General features: G+C 46.3%; 1 protein-coding gene and 1 long non-coding RNA gene across 3 annotated transcripts in view; one reads left to right on the top strand and one right to left on the bottom strand.

The window, feature by feature from the left end:
• Window positions 1-16,605, bottom strand: part of RETREG1 (reticulophagy regulator 1) — a 129,157-nt gene extending 112,552 nt beyond the window's left edge. The window contains exon 1 of one of the 2 annotated variants that reach the window (XM_045566270.1): window positions 16,226-16,605. In XM_045566270.1, coding sequence (XP_045422226.1) covers window positions 16,226-16,533 — 308 coding nt within the window. In that variant the 5' untranslated portion in view covers window positions 16,534-16,605. Of the gene's footprint in view, window positions 1-1,253; window positions 1,345-16,225 lie in introns of those variants that run through there. The other variant, XM_045566271.1, reaches the window with a different exon arrangement.
• Window positions 16,606-16,777: 172 nt separating this feature from the next.
• On the top strand, window positions 16,778-17,812 carry LOC123648124. Its single transcript, XR_006738505.1, has 2 exons — window positions 16,778-17,384; window positions 17,599-17,812. It is a non-coding gene; the product is annotated as an uncharacterized LOC123648124 (long non-coding RNA).
• The last annotated feature ends 3,027 nt before the right edge of the window (window positions 17,813-20,839 follow it).

Below are 20,839 nucleotides of genomic sequence, written 5' to 3' on the forward strand. Positions count from 1 at the left end.
CATTGCATGTTTGAAATGCTGAAGACAGGTTAGTACCTTCAAAGAATTGGGTCCTAGATGATTTAAATGTGATTCTTTGACTGAAATCTGTTACTCCAGAGGCACACTTCTTTCAGGGCCACGCAGACTAGCAAAACACATGCAAAAAACTGCCAGGGTGGCTTTTTGGAAGCTGACAAGGGAAATGAGCACCTATGTAGCATTGAGCTCCAAATCAAACCGAAAATGTAAATAGCAGGGACACTTCCTCAACTCGATGCATCCCGGTCGATGGTGGGTTAGGATATTTGTCTTGAAAGTTGTGCTGCTAAGACCACGGTATGAATTCTCTTTGCCTTTTGGTTCAATTAGTGCAATCTATTCTAGGATCACAAGCCAATTACTGGCCTGACAGCCACCCACCCCCAGGGCACAACTCAGCAAAGCCCACAAGATCCACCCACGGCAGCCTCACTGCCAACTCCGGGGGTGCAGCTCATGCTGTTTTCTGTGTGAGTGCCCTGAAGATGCATGACACAGAAGCCCTGTGTTCAACTCTATCCACCTAGAGAATGGACCACAAAAATCACATGCACCTTTTATATGGCAAGCAAACATTGGGTCTTGGAAGTACACAAGGCAAAAAGAAATGCTTTAAGCTTTCCCTGAAGATGTAATGGATGACAAATGATAACACAGGAGTCTGTCTGGCTGACTCCCTGCTCACTGAAACACTAGAAATCAACAGTCCAAAGTTGGACCAACTACAGAGAAATGCATCTATGCCACTCGACACAGGAAGAATATCGAACAAGCAGGCTGGCAAAGGCACTGAATGGCAAAACGACTCAGGGAATTGAGAACAAACTCTACAGTCAGACTACACAGGTATAAACCAGCCACAACCACACACGAGCTGTACACCCTGGGAAAGTCGTTTCATTTTTCTGGGCCTCAGCATCATTGGGAATAGTAGTAATTACACCTTCCTCCTCATACAGCTGTTATGTGGATGGAACAGGAGACACTACAGGCGAACTGCCTAAAACATCTGGCACAGGCTAAGCACTCAACACGCGTTAGTTGGGAATCATCACACTATTCTTCACGGTCACTGTGTCCCTCTGGAGGGGCCTGGGCAGTGCCTGCTTTTGACTGCCCTTAGGACAAAGCCCAAACCCGTTCACGGCCAGCCCGTCACGCCCCATCCCCACCTCACTAAGCCCCTCACCCTTCCCCTTCTCGCCCTCCCAAACACACCGGATTTCTCGTACCTCACTCTGCAGCCTGTGCTCCTCCGTCTGGACTTTCGCACTCGCTGCTCCCTTGCCTTGGAACAATTCCTCCTGCTGCAAGCCCTGGCAACCTGGCCAACTCCTACTGACCCTTTATTTAGGTCTCAGTTAAAACGTCACTTATTCTAGGACTTCCATGACCGCCAAGCACCATGGCTGCCCCTCCTACATACCCCCAGCACGACCCTGATGAGAACATATTGGAAAGGCCCTTTGACCTGAGTTTCTTCCCCAGATTATGAGCTTCACGACGGAGGAAGACACGGCATCGGCCCCCAGTGTCCAGCACAGTGACTCCTACCTGACACGTCCTCAGTGAGTAGAACCAGGGCCAAGTTACTCACTGTCACCCTCTTATACCCTCCATGACACTCCGTCAGCCTGGAAGGCCCCTCTCACCTTTACTCACCCAAACCACTTCTACACAGCACTCAAAACTCAGCAGAAGTGTGACCTCCCGGGGTCAGCAGATTTAGAAGACAGCCCGAGTGCTCGTTACTCATGACTGTCATACCAAATTGTAGTTGCTGCTTTACTTGTCACTCTCGCAAGATCGAGATAGATGTTGGCGGCGCTAACATTGTATGAGGGACCAGAACTACCCTGCCCACCCTTTAGAAGGCGTGGACCCCACCCCCAGGTCACTGCCAGTTAAAGTTCAATGACAGATTGAGGCAGCCTGAAGACACCTGGGATTTAGAGTTTGATACCAGGGGCCCTTTGTTCATCAAGTCATGCTCTATTTGTTTAGTTTATTTTTAAAAATTTTACAGATAAAATGCTTTAATAAAATACCATTCTCATGCTAACAAGACTAGCTAGAACCAAATATACCTTATTTATGAATATTCTACTTAGTAAACTTTTCAAAATCCAGATATGTATTACTCAGTAATAAATTACCTTCAAGCTGATTTTGAATTTAAAATCTACAAGTGCTGCACTTGGCTTGGGTATGATTTCTCACGATGACACCATCAGTATTTTGGGAAGAAAATGGAAAAAGAGCAGAAATTATCCTTCTTAAGGAGGTGAGTAGAGGACTTAAATCCCTACGTTGTCCCACAAGCATGGGAATCATGAGGAAATGGATGAAAAAGCTGAGAGTGTCATTGCGGTTTTACCTACCCAACTATTGAGTACCTACTACATGCCATGGTGCTGAGGACACACAGCTGAAGGGACAGACTGGTCTCCACCATCCTGGAGCCACAGGCAGGTGGGCAGGACAGACCCGTGGTCAGGCACCACACAGTGAACATGCACATCTTTCTCCTCTTTGTCTCCAAACCATGCCAGATTAAGGGTAAAATAATGACAAAGATATGCACGCATGAGACAAAAAGAGGGCTAAAAAGGAGTCAACAATAGACATATCAACAGATTTCTGGAAGATGGACAGTAAGCTTAAGAGTGGCAACTGAGCGAACAGCGTGAGTAACACTGGAAACCACAGGCACGCAAAGGGAAGGCCTCCCAAAATCACATCCACCCTACGCTGCAGAACGCAGAAAAGCACAGGAATGGAAGGTACCCACAGAAGGCAGTGTGAGGACAGGTCTGAAAATGGGAGGATTGTTTGAAAATCTGTACAATGAACAGGTCGAACTTCAGATTTTACTGCCCACCCTACAGGGGCAGGAGAGGACCCCTCATCCACCACGATGGAAATGGGGGTTTTTCTCTGGAGAAATTAAAGCACTGGGGCTTCAGACTCAGGGGTGGCGGCACAGAAGAGAGCAGAGGTGAGGAACTACACTGAGAACAGGGGGGCTGACACCATCTTGAACAGCATCCCCCCTCCCCTGTGTTTTCATCACCGCACTTGCTCGGTCCCCAGAACACCAGCGGGTGGACTTCTGCTCCCTGTCCCGTCCCCACAGGCGATGTCAGCATGCCGTCCCCTAACAAGGGTGGATCCTCATCTGATGAACTACAGCAACTCCATGAAATGGCCACACCTCACCCCTGCACACAGTGCTCTAATCGGCTTTGCAGTCCCTTACTGTGACACGGGAACAGGAACCCAAGGGCCCCTTAAATATTTAAAGCCTCCAACATCTAACAGAGTACTGAACACACAGAAATAAGGAACTCAGGACAAACATCTAAGAAAACCTTAAATAAACCATCTCCTCCTTTTTTATCAAGGAGGAGAAAAACCCAAGAACCAACACAAGGGCATTCTAAAAGGAAAAATCAAAAGTGAGAAAAAATGTCTTAGAACTAAAAGTGAGATCATAAATTTTAAACCAGCAGAATGACTGAAAGATCAAGGAATCTTTCTGAAAGGAGAACAGAAAACAAAGATGAAAACAGGAACAAAGGCTGAGAAAATCAGGAGCAATCCAGGAAGCCCAATGTTGGATCAACAAGATTTGTAGAAAGAAAACAGAGAGGAGGAAATCATAAAAAAAAAAAAACAACTTTAAGACAATTGTCCAGAATTGAAAGATCTAAGCTTCTAGCTAAGAAGGTTCATGAAACCTGGAATAAATGAGAAAAAAAAAGAGGCCTGTCAACTTGAAATATCAAAATACCAAGGATAAAGAGAAAATCCTGGAAGCTTCTAGGGGAAGCAAACCAGGGCATCTACAAGCTACCAGGTGTTGACAGGCCTTCCACCTGCTAAAGGCAACACTGAAGCAGGCAACAAGATAGGGAAGCAATGCTACAAATTTCTAAGGGCGATTATTCCCAACCCAGAATTCTAAGTCAAGCCTAACTAGCAATCTAGCAAACTAGCCAATGGTGGGATGAAAATATTTTCTGCACACACGTTCTCAAAACATGTATTTCCTCTGTACTCCCGCCAACCTAGACAATGTGCTCTCCCAACAGGAGTGCACCAAGGTAGACTTGAGGAACAGAAGAGAAACAAACAGAAATCAAGAACTCAGAACAAACTTAAGAAAACCTTGAACTACCATTAATATTGCTAAGAAGAAGAAATGTGGCCTCCCCATTCAGGATGCTGACCTTGTACTGACACCCGTTTTTCGCAAGGCTCCAATAACAGAGGCTCCGGCTCACAAGAGAAGGAAAGGGATGATGATACAGATGTCCTAAGTGGACAGCAAGCCCAGCAGACCATCAGATGGAGACCAGAGCAGGAGGGCGAGGGCTCCAAGAAGGATGAGGACTCCGAGAGCGATGGCTCCAAAGGAAAAGAAAAGAGAGAACCCTTTAGGCCGGACACCGGGAAAGACATTAGTTTGTGATAGCAGAAATTGCTAAAGTTCATAGTAGCTGTTACTTTAACCTAGTCAAGAAGTAACATGTCCAGCTGACCTGTTATCAACTTAAAAAAAAAGCTCACATTGCTTGTACAGGTCATTTATTGCGACTGTTTGCCTTCACGTTCTATTATACCTAGAGGTCACTTTATCAAGCAGCAAAAGAATTTACATCACTCAAATTCGGCTCAAGCTAAGGCATAAGAAACCTGCTCCAGGTGAGAGGGAGGCAGGCGGTGGGCAGCCCTACTGCTCTCAGCCAGCCCGGGCACGCCAGACTCCTGTCCCTGCAACTCAGGCCACGGTCACATAAAACAAGCTCGATCTGAGGGGTGGCAGGTCCCAGGGCTCCCTTGGTGACAGTTACAACTTTCCTTACCAAGCAGCCACGTTCAAGAGACAAAACCCTCCTTCCCACACGTAAGTGCCACGGACAACCTACCCACCAGGCTGGCAACCCAGGTCTGGCACCACAGCCTGGCCACGTGTCAGAAGAAACATAAACTGCAATTCAAACTGGGTGTCCTAAATCCATTTTACTCCCATCCCTCTGTTTTTTTAACAAAAAAAAAAAAGAGGTAAAAAGATCAAATTTAAAAAAAAAGCTAAGAGGAACAACAGCAAAATAAAGTTGCACAAGAAAGAAAATGTAAACGTGGCATTCTGCTTAGCTCATGTACAAATGCTACTTACAAAGTTATAATGATTTAACCAAAACTTCTGATATAATTACAGAGGATCAGGATGGGAAGAGTTTATATGAATTGGCACGTGAGAAGAAAATTAATATCTTAGATTGCTAAATCAAGAAATGGCATTTTAAGAATATTGTTTAGAAAAGTCTACATAGAGCTAAGAGAATAACATTAACAATAGTTAAAATTAACAGGCAAGGTGGCCAGGGACAAACTTGAGGAGGAGGCGACAGTAAGGCCTAATGACAGAGAAGGGCAGGGAAGGGGACATGGAGGCAGGAGGGTGCAGGCCCAGGGCGATGAGCCGCCCACAGAGCGCCGGCTTTGCAGACTGACCGAGGAGGCGTGGGCTCTGTCCTCCCGGGCTCCTTCCCTGAAGGCACCGTGCCCACTGCCCACCCACTCCCGGTGTGGCACAGGTGCTCCTTCAGGACAACATGTTATCTCTCCAAACTCTAGATCCACCCGGGCTGGCATCCCATGCCACACACATTCCACGTGTGTATCTGAGTCCACCACAAAGCGGTGCGATCAGCAAAGAATGGGCGAGGGCCCACACGACATCTTACCTGTCGGGGAAGACCCTGCCCCAGATCAAAAGGGCAGACACAAAAGGGCACTGAAATATGATGAAACCGGGCCGCTTGACAACTCAGAGAAATGCACACTCTGCCTTGGTAATCAATGCCTAAAACGGAAAACAAGGGCAGCGGCGCAGAGGCCTCTGCAAGGGTGAAGCTGTGGTTGGTGCTGAAATTTTACTTGGAAAAATAAATTGACTTCTTTTTCCAAAGCAGACAGAGATAGCAAGCGATGTGGGAGACCGCTGGTGGTTTCATTTGAGAAGTAAATTAACTCTGTCCTCTAGAAGCAGAGGGGAGAAGCCGTACAGAATTATGTTCTAATCGTATACTGCAACCTCCCATTGCAGTACGGTCTAGTTTATTGGGGAAAACACAGAAAACTGGTTGGAATCCCCACGCGGCCACATACTGTTACGTGGGGATAAGTTACTTCAAATGCCTTGAGCCTCAACATGCACTCTGCCAAATGGCGCAATGACACCTTGCTGTGTGGTGTGAGACTTAAATAAGATAACTCTGCCAAGTGCCCAGCCAAGCAGGAGCCCAGTAAATGGTCACTGCAGTTATCAATGATCAAATTATACAAGGCCACTGAAAGAGTGCCACAAAAGTGTCAAAATATTAATGAAAGTGTGCAGAAGTGGCCACGTCTCACCCAACGTGTTTTCTCTTAGGTTTTGCCATCTTCATCCCTGAGACAAAAACCTTCCCAGATAAACTGAAATCAGCAGAGAACAAAGAACACTGCACTGAATCACTTGGCAGAATCTAGGAAAACAACTCAAGAGCCGCATGCTTCTAACAGCACATCTGGACCAATATGTGGATATCACATTTTATCTTTAGCAAATGGGAAATTTCCCATAAGATATTTTACTGTTAAGCTTATATAGTATGAGGTGACCACAATACTAAATTTAGTATTATTCTATTAAAAAATGGGCCTTGAAAAAAAATTGGTCTATGAGGACAAAGAAGAAGATACAGGAATCTAATACAAAATGTTCTCACTGAAGAAACGGCCAAACATAAAGCAGTGTCATCTAGTATTTCCTCCCAATCATTTGTGCTTTGCTGATATTCTTCCCCACTAATGCTACCACCAGTATCCGCGCGTAACTTGTCCTGCCTCAACTCCCCAGCTGCAGCAGAATCACCATCTTCCTGCTTCAGAGAGAAATCGGATGCCATGGGCCAGCACGTGACTCCCCACCACTTCTGCTGCAGGCACACCCATCCTTCCCTTGTCCTCAGGAATCAGGGGAAAAGGTGCACTTCCCAGCCCACCCCTGTCTCTTCCTCAGAGCTTCACACCGTCACACCCCCCTCCCACATCACTGACCTTGCCTTTCCATTGGCCCCTTCCCCACAAATCCCAGTGTCCTTTGGAGTACCCACCCAGATGAAAATGGCATGGCAGGGACGTTAGGACACTACAGAAGGAATGTAAATAGATGCACAGCTGAAATGCAGCTTCTGACATTCAAAATAGGGTATGTCACTGAAGGTGAAAGCCAGGCATTACAGAGAGGATGTCTTAGTCTGTTTGGGTTGCTATTACAAAAATACCATCAACTGGGTGGCTTATAAACATAACAGAAATTTATTTCTTACGATTCTATAGGCTGGGAAGTTCAAGATCAAGGCACCAGCAGGTTTAGTGTCTGGTAAGGACTCACTCTCTGCTTTACAGATGACACCTCCTAGCTGTGCCCCCACATGGTGGAAGGCGTGAACAAGCTTCCTCAGGCCCCTTTTATAAGGTCACTCATCCCATTCATGAGGGCTCCTCCCTCGTGACCTCCTCACCTCCTAAAGGCTCCACCTCCTAATACTATTGCACTGGGGATTAGGTTTCAACACATGACTTTTGGGAGGACACAAATATTCAGACCATGGCAGAGAGAAAAGATTTCCTAAACTACTTGAATTCCTGTTGGCCAAGTCAGGAGCTATCCTGAGAACCAAATCACAGAGAGGCTTAGGAATAGAAAGGAGGGAACCCTGTCCTCCACTGAGCTGCTGTGCTGCCGCAAGGAGGTGGTGCCATGGAGGAAGGGAGAGAGAATCCTTCCCTTCTGGTGCAATTCAAGACCACCAAGCCCCTGTAGAGACAGCTTCAGCTAAGGCCAGGAAGGAGCAATCACAACCCAGGTGCTGAACGACTTCAGTGGTCACTGCAGTTGGCTTCTCTGGAACAACCCTCTGCTGGGACTCCCCCCTGCTGTCAGTCTATGTGTCTAACCCTTACTGATGTATGTGGATAATTCACTCGATGAGCTATAGGCACATCCAATTCAACATCCTCAAACATGGGCACATCACCCTCCACCCCCACAGCCCCAGCCTGTGGCAACTTCAGTGACCCTGTCATTGGTTAATGACAGTGCCAGCCACTCCTCATCTACCCATCGCCTCTCTCTTCCCCCACCCACCAAATCATTCAGTACTACCAATTTCACCTCCAGAGTCACCCCAGAATCCATCTCCTCATCCCCATCCCTACTGCCACTACCTTAGTTCAGCCTCTCCACACCACCACATGGTCCCGCAATGGTGTCCTCACTGGTCCCCGGCCCCAGGCTCTTGCTCCCCTAATTCATCCAGAGGGGCCAACAGAAAACTGACAAGCAGAATCTGGCACAGTCATAGTGTGAAAATCTGAGCTGAACCAACACTTCTACCCGGCCCCAGCCACAACGGTCTTCACTGTTCTGAAAACACCCCAAGCCCACTCCCAACCCCAGGGCCTTTGCAAGTGCCATTCCCTCTGCCTGGAACAGACCACTTCAGAGTTATCTGCCTGGATTATTCCCTGACTTGCTTTTCAGGTGTCTGCTCAAGGTCATTTCATGAAAGGCCCACGTTGACCACTCCAGCAAAGCAGTACCTTCTGGTCACTCTCTGTTCCTTGTCCCTGCTTTAGTTTTCTTCACCACTTTTACCACTATCATATAAGCACCACGAGAATAGGGATACTATCCGTTTGTCCACTGTTATACCCCTAGCACCTAGAACAGTGTCAGTTCTATGGTAGACACTCAATAAATACTTGCTGCATTTTTTTTTAATGGAAGTCTTGAATGAAGGAGGAATATGATGGTATCTGTATTTGGGTAATAAATGGACACTGCTTATTTGATATAGTCCAAATTCCTTGGCACAGTCGAATAGTAACCTCTTCAAAAATTGGCCCAAACCTTTCTCTTTCCCACCTCCCCCCTGGGCATTCCCCCAGCCCATAAAACTACCCCCCCACCCTGTCTTAAACTAGCCCCACCCCTTCCACAGTAGGGGAATATGCTCCAGTCCAGCTCAGTTCACCAATGTTTTCTGAACACCTACAACGCTTCTGATCCTGTGCTGATCCAGGCATCCAAGGTGAACTCTCCACTCCCCAAAACATCCCCTCAGGGTGAGTCAGGTGAGTCTCCCCATCCTGACAACATTCAGCACTCACCCCACATTTTCTCCTGGGTTTGTCCCACGGAGAAAGCTCTCGCCATTAACCTCGCTTTTAAAATTACACCCTTTCTTCCAGGCCTACGCAATAAATCACACAGAGCTTTATCACCTTTTCCAAAACCCCTGATCCCCATTTTGTCTTAACCTATAAAGCCCTGGAGACTGTGGCATGCAATGAGGGGAGGCTCTCGGCGGCAAGTTCAGATGCTGGACTTCTGGGGTGGCCCCTGGTCCCAGCACCACACTGGGCACAGAGCAGACCCTTATCCACGGCTGCCGACTCTCCAGGCAGAGTGGAGATAAGGCAGGGAACTTAGATCAGACTGGTCAACAGACTAAAAAATCTCTATTAACACAGAAGCAAACTTCTCCCCATATAGTTTGTTTCGCTCTATGATGGAATCATTAAGCATAATTCCGTAATATTGAAAAATATGGCTGGGCACAATGGTCCTATAATCCCAACACTTTGGGAGGCTAAGGCAAGAGGATCACTTGAGGCTGAGAGTTTGAGACTGGCCTTTTCAACAAAGTGAGTCTCTCGTCTACCAAAAATAAAAAACATGCTAGGGGTGGTCGCACACCTATAGTCCTAGCTACTTGGGAGGCTGAGGCAGGAGGATCGCTTGAGCCCAGGAGTTCAAGGCTGCAGGGAGCTGTGATCTCACCACTGCATTCCAGCCTGAGCAACAGAGCGAGACGCTGTCACAAAAGAAAAGAAAAGAAAAACATAAGCCCTAATTGTCTCCTCCTGTTCTTTAGAGTGACAGAGTAGAAAAAAACACAGAATATATGGAAAATGGACTTGGCTACATGACCCAGCCCCAGCACTGTTATCTGGTGCTGTGCTGTCTCATACAGTAGCCGCTAGCTACATGTGGCTATTTACACTTACATTTAAATTAAATAAAAATAAAACTACACTTCCTGAGTCCCACTAGCCACATTTCATATGCTCAACAGCCGCAAGAAGCTACTGGCTACCACACCAGACAGCGCAAATGTAGACTATTTCCATCACTGCACATGTTCTGTTGGACAGTACGGGACAAAGTCATCTTGTATTGCTAAATTAACTTCCACGGGCCTCTTGTTTCCTCTTGTGGAACACGGGAGCAACACGTACCTTAGTGGGTATATATAACTATGTAGTTATAGTTTGAGGAAAGTCTAACAACCAGCAACGGTAGCTGCTGTCAAGGGGGGTTACTGTCAACTGAAATAAAGAAATTCTATCTCAGGCTATGTGACTAGAAGGCTGCTGTCCAGGAGAAGGGGAGAAAGTACACACTGGTCCGACCATCTGGAGAATGCTACATTCAAGGCAGAATACACACAAACCGAAGCAGGTGCAGAAGTGTCTGCAAACCCTACAGGAAGACAGGGAGTGGTGGAGCCCAGGATCTCTCAGCTGGGAAAGGAAAAGAAGATTCAGCAGGAACCAAGAACAGAATGAATCTTGAAACAGACAAAGGACTGTCCCGGGGAGGGACCTGGATCCTGGGCAGCTGCAGGGATAACCAAGAGATGGCCTTAACTCAGTGTAAGGAAAAGATTTACTAGTCAGTGTTGTCTAACGATGGCAATGCTGCCTTAGGGAGAAGAGAGGTCACAATTTCAGAAAATGCTTGGACACGGTAGTTCTCAAACACGAACATATATCAAATCACCTGGAGAGCTGAAGAAAACCCAGATGTCATGACCCCACCTCCAGAGATTCCTGCTCAGTAGGTGTGGGGAAGGCCCATGAATCTGGGTCTCTAAGAAGCACCCGGGTGATGCCAGTGAAAGTGTCCAGAACCACACTTTGAGGGGCACAGCTCTAACGCAAGCTGGAAGAACCCATTAGTGCTGGCAGAGAAGGGGCACTTGATACCAGTTTGGAGGTCAGACCCTGCAAACTTCCAAAGCAACTCTACAGACAGTGCTCCAAACACCTCCTGAAGGTTCTGCTGGAATTTAGGACTGCCTGGTGCCCCGCCTGAGACGCTGGGAAAGTCAGAGTGCCCAAGATCTCCTGCCAGGTGTACCCTGTGCAGTCACCTCGAGAAAATCACTTTCCTACAGTTTTACTAGTTATACAAATAGAAAGTGATGTCATCATCTTGTAATGCCACATATGCTGAGGAAAAAAAGGCCTATCCATAGAATTTTCTAAATGTCATGGTCTCCAACTGGGGGTTCAAATCCAAATCACATCCGAGTGGCTTTCTAGGCTGCAGAGACAAACGTCTCAGAAAAGTAGCTTCCTAGTAAGCCATTAAACTTCAGTATCATGACCAGCAAGAAGACTAGAATATGGGCATTTTGCTCCATTACCTGCCTATCGAAGGCAACCAACACGTGGCCATCTGAAACATGGGTCAGAGCTTACCACCTTCCTCACCAAAAGCAGACATCTCACACAAAGATTTGTACCTGAATTTTCCCAATAGCTTCATTCATAACAATCAAACATGGAAACTCCCCAAATGAACATCCACTAGCAAGTGGATAAACAAATTCTGGTCTATCCCTGAACTGGCATACTACTCAGCAATAAAAAGGAACAAATAACTGGGATACACAGCAGGGCTGAATCGCAAAACTTTGCAGTGACTAAACAAAGCCAGATACAAAAGATATTATGCTACACGATATTGTTTATATGAAACTTTAGGAAAGACAAATCTACTCTACAGTGACAGAAAAGGATCGGTCCCCAGGCGTGGATACTGATAGGAAAGGAATGCAAAGACACCCTTTGGGGTGACGGAACATCTCGACCCTGACTGCCACTGTGGTTACGTAGGTATATTCATCTGACTGTACACTCACAGTGTGTGCATTTTATTGACAGTAAACCACAAAAAGTTGACCCTTTAAAAACAAAAATAAATGCGACATTTTCTGTTTCATTGGGCGCATTCTATTTCTGGATGTGATTACAGCTGTCACATCGGTTGCCTCTGATAGGAAACTGGGTAGCCAGGGACAGGCACGGGAAGGAGATTTTCAGAATGTTTACCCTTTTGTACTTTTAAACTTTTGAACTGTAAGGCTGTGTTAGTTATTTTTAAAAAAATAAATAAAATTTAAAATTAAGGAGAAAAATTCTAAAAACATGTTCCTCATTGGTAAAATGGGTGAGATAATTTGATCTGTGGCCCGCCCAGCCACAAGACTATTGGACTGTTGCCCAATCTATTTCAGTTGTGGAAACCCTGCTTTGTGAAACAGGTACTATAAGTGGTCTGCATTTTATCAACCTCCTCTGAGCTCTCAGTGAATACCCCTTTTCTAGCATTTTTTCATATTGTACTATTTTTCATAAGATATATCATAGTTAGGAATGTATATGTGTATGTGTGTGTGCATATCCGATTCAAGAATGTCTTTTAATTTCTTTGTAGTTTTATCTCCTACGTGTGTATCCCTAATCAATACTATTTAGTTTTGCACATTTTAAAGTGTTTTTTTAATTGAATCAATCTGTATATATGATTTAGTGCTTCTTTTGCCTAAAATTACATTTGTAAAATTCATCCATGTTGTTGTCAAAGCTATAGTTTATTTTCATTGTTATATATTACCCACCCTATGGTAGGAATAAATGAACCACAATTTACTTATCCATTAAAATATTTATGGACACTTCTACAAGGCATTTTCTGGTCCCTGTTGCCCACATAAAAAACAAATCAAAACATGCAACATAGCATTTGAGTCACCTACTGCCCCCAAATGTGTCCCCAAACCACCTACTCAACCCCACTATTTTTCTTTACAAATTCATGCTGCCATTGCATCTATTTATTACATTGTGGTTGAAATATTAAGCGTACCTTCAAGATGCTTTTTGGTTCATATTATTCTTTAGGGCTGGAATGCTTTGATATATCCAAATCGTTCCTGTCCATCAAAGTCTACTTCAAGTATGATCTCCTTATGAAGATCCCCACAGTTTCTTCCATCCGTAATGCCACTGTCCCCCAAAACCATATCAAAACAAATTCTCTCTTCTTGACTCTTCCACCACACTTGCTTCATGCAACCTTGAGTTATACCCCTGTGTGATGGTCATGTCTCAATTTTTGTCCTTCCAGTACACAGCAGTGAAATCTTGCAGATAATATGCAAGTAATAAATGTTGAAGCTTTTGAGTTGAACTCAAAATCCTAAAAGCTATTGCTAGTACCAGGTGTGAAATCATTCAAAAATATATGTTTAAAAACTGTATTTCCATAAAAATGAAATCACACCAATTAAAGTGAAAACAGCATCACTATTGTTTAAGACAGATATGGGTTTCCCATACTTATAATATTGATTTTTGTTTGTTTTTCTCATAGAAAATACAGTGCTTTAAAATTCCTGGGACACATAATGTTAAAGCATCACATAATTTAAGATCATTTGAAAAGAAATACACTGTGTAAAGAAAATTCAATGTCCTTGAAAAGCATTTTAACCCCAAAGTAACAAATAAAAGGGGAAAAACTCCAAAATTTTAGTGAAATTAATAAACGGGTCATTTCCAAAGGATTATAACATGAAAGCAACAACAAATATTTCAGAATTTAAAGAGCAGGACTATTATCTTTGTCAAAGAAAATACATGCATGGAATGCAGATACTAAAACAGGAGAAGAAATAAAACAGATAAGGAGAAGACTATAACTATAATAGGATGAATGCCTGGCCATTGTTCACCTCTCCATCATAGTCATAAATAAAATGGATGGAAGCTATCACTCCTGAATAATACCAAATATGCCTTTTAATTATTTTATGCAAAAACATTATTTTCAATAGGTATTATTAAAGAATATATAGAAAAATATTTGCAACTCATATTACAGAAATTAGGCTAAAGTCTTTAATATAAAAAGAGTTCCTAAAAATCAATAAGGAAAAGACCAATGGCCCAATTGAACAAATAGACAAAAGATATTTAATATAAACAAACAATGCAGAGAAAAGATAACTATAGTTGCTCATGAACTCCTGACCACAAGCGATCCTCCCGCCTCGGCCTCCCAGAGTGCTAGGATTACAGGCGTGAGCCACCACCCCTGGCCATTGCTCTTGAACATAAGAAAAAATGCACAATTTCAGAGAAATGCAAATTAAAATCATATTGGGATATTCTTTTTCACCTATCAGATTTGCAAGATCAAAAAGTTTCATAAAATACTCTTGGCAAGCGTGTACTGAAACAGGCAGTCACACACATTGCTGGTGGGAGTATAAATTGGTAGAACCCTAAGGAAGTGCATGCAATATGGTGATATCCATCGAAATTACAAATGCACATCCCCTCTGACCCAGCAATTCCACTTCTGAGAATTTATCCTACAAAAATACTTGCATATATGAAAAATGATGCATGTACAGGGCCATTAGCTGTAACACTGAAATAGCAAAACCTTGGAAACAACATCAGTGTCTCAGTAGGGGACAGGTTAAGTAATTTGAGACATCCTTACAATACAATTCTATGCAACTGAAAAAGAACCAGGAAGTGATCATAATACTAAGAGGAACAGCCCATATGGTATTCCACAATTTGCATAAGATATTATGTATTTGCTGAAGTATGCACTATCTGGAAAGATACACAGGAAACTAGGAACATCGGTTGCCTCTGTGAGGAAACTGGGTGGCCAAACACAGGCACGAGAATGAGATTTTCAAAACGTTTACGCTTTCGTACCTTTAAACTTTTGAACTGTGAGCCTGTATTATTTTTTAAAATAAACAAAAATTTAAATTAAGAAATAAAAACATGTCGCTCATTGAAAAAATGAGTGAAACACACCCCTGAAAAAATTAGTGAGGCACAGCCCTCAAACGATTGGACAGTTGCCCAATCTAGCATAATACAATGTGTCCTCCTCATTTAAGTGCTCACATGACTTCTTAACAAGATAGATGGTGGAACAAATTCTAGAAACACAGGTAGCTAAGAGACCCAAAGTAAAGTTAATTCACATTCCAGAACCCCCACAAGATACAGCTCGTTTTAAGAGAAAATCAGGACTGGCACAGATCTGCAGAAAAATCTTCACATTGCTCAAGTTAACCTAGAAAGTGACAGGCCGTGTCTGTTTTCTGCATTTATTTATTTCTCAACTTTAAGAAATCTATGTCCTGTAACAAGGTGTCTGTTCCCGAAGCTCTGCTTATCTTGCACAGTGTGGGTCATGTTTGTTACGAGGACACTTAGCAAACCAAGAAGGTTTTTCTCTGCCCTCAGACAGGGCACAGCCTTCAGTGAAGGAGCCAGACACTTCCCTGTCCTTATCAGTGAAGAGCACTCTTTGGAGAGACAAACCTGTTGATCGGGGGCTATTAAGAGAGCTTTCCCGTGTGTTCTTCCCGTACTTCACCTAAAAATACGACTGTTTTCCCCACTGCACCCCCGGGGGGCGGGGTGCTCTGCACAATCCACCTGTTTGTTTGGCTCCTGCTTTCTCATCAGGGAGCAAAGACAGTAAACCCAACCCTCCAGGGGAAGGAAAAACAAATCATTCAGTGCCCATCTCAGGTGGCTGGTGAAGGCGGCGCAGTCTCGTGCATCTAAGCTGGTCTAGATATGCCTGCTGGGGGTGCAAGAACGAATACAAGTTCAAGCACGTTTGCTCCGGCTTGCTTGGCCGAACTTGTCAAGACCTGAGAGTTTTAGAAAGCAGGGCCGAAGTTTCCATGCACGCTGGGAACACCTGCAGGCACAGGTGCCCGCGGGTCAGCCGACCACCTCCCGTCTGAGGCTGGATATACACACGGGGGATGACAACTGTTTACAGGGAAGTGCTTCTGGAGGAAAGTTGAAGCGGGTGTCTACCTGTTTGAGACAGGTGGCCGAGAAAGTGGGGCAGGGCTGACACTTCTTCCGCCGCAGTGTCCAGCGTGCACCCCCCACAATGGGCCCCCGGGCGCCCCAAGGTCGCCTGCCCTCCTGGGCGCCCCCACCCAGCCCGATCTCTCACCAGAACAGCAGGTTGGCGCCGGCGAAGCCGAGCAGGCTGTGCAGCGGCCTCTTCCAGCTCAGGAGCTCGTCGGCGCGGCAGCCCAGCCACAGGACCGGCTCCCCGAGCAGCCAAGTCACCGCGGCGGCCACCGGGCCCGCGGCCTCCTCCACCTGCGGCCCCGGGCCGGCCACAGCCGCCGCCGCCTCCCCCTGTGCCTCCTCCTCCTTCTCCTTCTCCGGGGGATCCCGGGGCGGCGGCGGCTGCTCGCCGGCGGCCGGAGCCGGGCATCCTTCCTCGGCGTGCTCCCGGGGCTCCGGGCTCGCCATCTTCAGCGGTGCTTCCAGGCGGGGACAGAGGCGGGGACGCGCGCGGGCGCGCCGGGGTGGCGGCGGGGGCGGCGGTCCCGGCGCGGGGCGCGCACCGCGGGGCGCAGGCGGCTGGGTGCCGCGTGACGTCAGCCCCGGCCGCGGAGGGGGCGCCGCCCGGGGGAAGTGGGTGCGGCCAAGTTCGCGCAGGGCGGGGCGGGGCGGGCGCCGAGGGGCTGGGCGGCGTCCCGCGCGGTGGGTGCGAGCGGGCGGCGTTCCCGGGGGCGCGGGCCCCTCGATGGCCTTGCTAGGGACCGAAGGAAAATGACCCCCCCTTTTCCTCGCAACAGCGGGCCAGGGCGAGGTGGAGGAGCGCTGCCCGGCTACTTATCTAAAAGGGGGTCGGGATTACCGGCAAAATAAATTGGACGTTTTCATTTTCTCAAGCCAGGGCCATCGCTCGCCCATCCTGCAGCCTCTGAGGGCGGTACCCGGCTCCCCGTGCCCCGGCTGCGGATTTCAGGTCCAGGGGACACCCCTCCCCGGCCCATGCCCTTGCAGGGACAGCGGCACGTCCATAGCAGGGGTCTTTGGCACCCTGGGAATAACGTGCTGATATAAATATTGGATTGAGAAAGGAAGAAAAACCATTTGGGGTTAATTAAGGAGTGTCTGGCCCTCTCGTTTCACACGTGAGCAAAGCTCGGGCTGCAGCCATGGGGGAAGGCGCTTCCTCTCTCTGATTCTCGGTTTCCTTGTGGCTAAGTGATGTGGCTCTCGAAGTGCACGTTGCTCTGTGCAAGGGACAGGTGAGCGGGGAGCTGGGAAGCAAGACCCCTGCGGAGACTGCGCGTCTGCACGTGTGGGACGAGGTGCGGCTACCCCAGAGCGCCTCTGGTCTCCGGCCTCACGCGGGCGTCTGGGCAGTGGGGGGGTGACAGGGGATCCTGGGACCTCCCGTGCCGGGTCTCTTTGCCCCTGCTTCTGCGTGAATGTGGGGAGAGGAGGAAAGGGGTGACTGTTTATGCTTACTTTTTACAATTTGCATTCTTTAATTTTTATCTTCTTTAATCCCATCTTCTCTAGAATAAAATGCCCCTCCCCCATCCTGAACGTTACATCCGTGGATGAATCAGGGCATGTCATAGCCTGTTACTGGCAACCAGCCTGCCTGCGCCGGATGGATGGGCTCATTCCCAGGGCAATTAAAGACCCCTGCATCAAAGGAGCCTCTGGGGACATGATCTGTAATGCTCCTCTGCGTGGCCATTATAAACTCCTGTGTATACATATGTAAAAATGCATTGATCTGTACATTCATTGCAGTGTGTATGCTTAACTGTGTGTCTACTGAACCCCAAGGGATTGTATTCCCAGCGTTCACTCAAAGGTTTATCAAGCACCTACTATGTACATAATGCATTGCTAAGCTCTGTGGATAGGGCTTAGCACCCACAGAACTCCACAGTCCAAGGAGGAGCCAATAACTATTGTAATAAGTGCTAAAAGATTCCTTACTTCAACTGTGAGTCCAAAATTAGGGAAGGAGTGGATGGATGAGGTTTCAGGTGGCATCTTGGGGCATCTATTCCAAATGGAATGGTATGGGAAGTACAGAGGGGGTTGGCAGCTGGACGTGAGAGGAGGCATGGAGTTCCTTACGCATAACACATTCACCAAGGCCTTGAATGGTCCACTGGTGACAGGAGGTTTGGTTTTTAACTTGAAGGCACACAGTGTATCTGGCATTTCTGACTTACCTTTTTTGGAGTATCCTTCTGACAACCCAGTGGAAAATTACCTGGGAGTCAATGAAAAAGCAACATGGAAACAATTCAGGTTTTTTATCCACTAAAGAAAGAGTATCTATTCCCAGGTGTGAGTCCTTCCTTTTGGCCCTATCAGAGGAGATTTAGGAAGATAAATAATGCCTTTGTTGTGTGATTTGGCCTTTGTCAGGCACTTGAAACAACCAGGGGTGAAATTTGTCTCTAGGCACAGCAGAAAGGAGAATGCAGAGGAGAGAAGGGCCAGGCATCCCATTGTTCAGACTAGTGTCAGATGTGTTTCCAGAAACGTGTTTGCAAGATTCGTCACATGCCTCCTGCTCCCCCTGAATTCTAATTATTGTTGTCAGGATCTGTTGAAGTAGTAAAAGCTGTTGGCATCCAAGACACATAAAAGCTAAGCTCCAGTTGCTATGCGTGGTTTGCAACACTTATTATCTCTGTTTAATGCTAAATCTCCCTGTGCACAGCTATGCATTGTAAAGTCTATTCTTTCTCTCTCCCTCTCTTAAAATCACTATGAGAAAAAGGCTACATAAACTGTGTTGCATAAAAGTCCAGACTAATTGCTCTTATCTGTCTTTTTCACCTCTGATCCCTAATAATTACTGGCAAACAAATCATGTGACAGGAGTAGACGCTGGCATAGACACAGATGGGTGCTGCTGGGTGTGTTTTTCTTTATCTAATGGTTTTTATGATGCTTGAGTAATTTATTCAGGACTAAGACAACAGAAAAATAATGCTTAACAGTAGTTGCAATAAACCTTGTCTCCTAGTTTCAAGAACATGCTATGTTCCTGAACTCCTGGTGGCAACCATACTGTTTAAGATTCTCTGCTGAAGTTTTTATTGCTGTCTATTGGGAACAGAGTGATTAACACTAATGAGCTAGACAATTTGACAATATATATCTAAAAAACTGGGAGTGTGTCTGAGAAAAAAAAAACAGAATGTAAAAACAGTCACAGCCAGTGAATCTAAGAGAGAGTTTAGAAAATAGCACAGCGCCAGGGAAGAAAGTCCAAATACACATACGAACTCCCTAAAAGAGGCCACTCACCTCTTCTAACAGTATGTAGAAAGCTTGTAACAGGAGAGAAAAATAATGAATAATTAATTCCCACTACAGGAGGTCTCCTAGGGCAAAATCAAGCTAAGCCTTAGAATGAGGGGGAAATGCCCCAGTATTATTACCTTTTCCCTAAATGTTTCATGTTCGAATCCTACACTAAGTCCATGATCCCTTGAACGAAAGGAGCCAGGTGTACATGTTGTATTGTTTATCAGCCCTGCAGATAGTTTTCTGTGTGTTGATAATTTTATTAAAGCAATTCTACCCTCCTCTTCTTGCCATATTCTTTACTTCTTATTCCTAAATTTCCCTAATTTTTTTGTCACTAAGCCTAGACAGTTCCCTGTCAGTGCAGATGAATAAGAGCCTCACACAAGAGCAGCAACACAGCACCAATGGAAAGGGAGATCGAGTCCGGGTGGCGGCCTCCTCTCACCTGGTTTCCAAGGCCTTGCCCAGAGCCCGGCTCTCACAAGGAGTCCACTATTTCTGTTTGTGTTGAACGTCTGTTGTGCATCTACAACCTGAAATATCCAAACTAGAATAGTCCGTGTTTGACAAGCCTTCTGTAAGGGACGTGCTTAACAGAAGTGAATAAGCCCACGCCAAGATGGTGGCCACCCAGACAGCAGCTGGGGTTCCCAGCCTGAGTACTGGTCCCTAATACACAAAAGAGGTTTTTTTTTAAGGCTTCAGAAATGGTTATTTAAAAAGAACCAAGGTCACACTTCAATGTGAGTGTGTCCCCAAAAGACACCTATCTATCTCTCCAAACGTACACATACAAACACACGTATGATCAGCAAAGATGACTGTAGGACATTAACTTCCAACCCTTCCCAACAGGCCATCAGTTGCGCCTGAGCCAGCAGACCAAACACTGCCCGGTCCTAGTCTGTAGCCTCTTCCCCACCCCACCCCGCCCCTTTTGTGATCCTAGTTTTGCCTCATTGCACTTTGGAATCTTTCATTTCTTCATTTCCTGGTCATTAAACATTCATGAAAGGCTGAGTGTGGGCTTCTGGTAAGATGAACAGGACCATGTATTTGCCTCATGGTGCTTAGGATGTAGACAAGGGATAAAGAGCCCCAAGAAGGGGCCAGGTGAAGAGAATGGGAGAGTGATGTGCACGGCCTGGGGGCGGGAGAGAAGCCAGCCAGGCCTTCGGAGGAAAGCTTGAGTTCTGAGCTAGAGGACAGGGCTGTTTGAGCAGAGCCAGGGCACAATGGGCCCCCTCCTGTGTGATGCCAGGAGTTTCTGCTTTGTCCTGAGAGCAACGCGAGCCATGGGTGGGCTTGCAGCAGGAGGCGGAAGCGACCTGCCTTGTGTTTTAGAAAGGTATTTCCGGACAATGGGTTAAATAGAGCCTTGCAGAGGAGAGACATTATAGAGGACTTTTCCCTTGTCATTCACTAGGATGGGGGAGGTGGAGGAGCCAGTTTGGGAGGGAAGCTGATGAGTTTC

Source organism: Lemur catta, chromosome 12 (genome assembly GCF_020740605.2).
Source record: "Lemur catta isolate mLemCat1 chromosome 12, mLemCat1.pri, whole genome shotgun sequence".
Lineage (NCBI taxonomy): Eukaryota > Metazoa > Chordata > Mammalia > Primates > Lemuridae > Lemur > Lemur catta.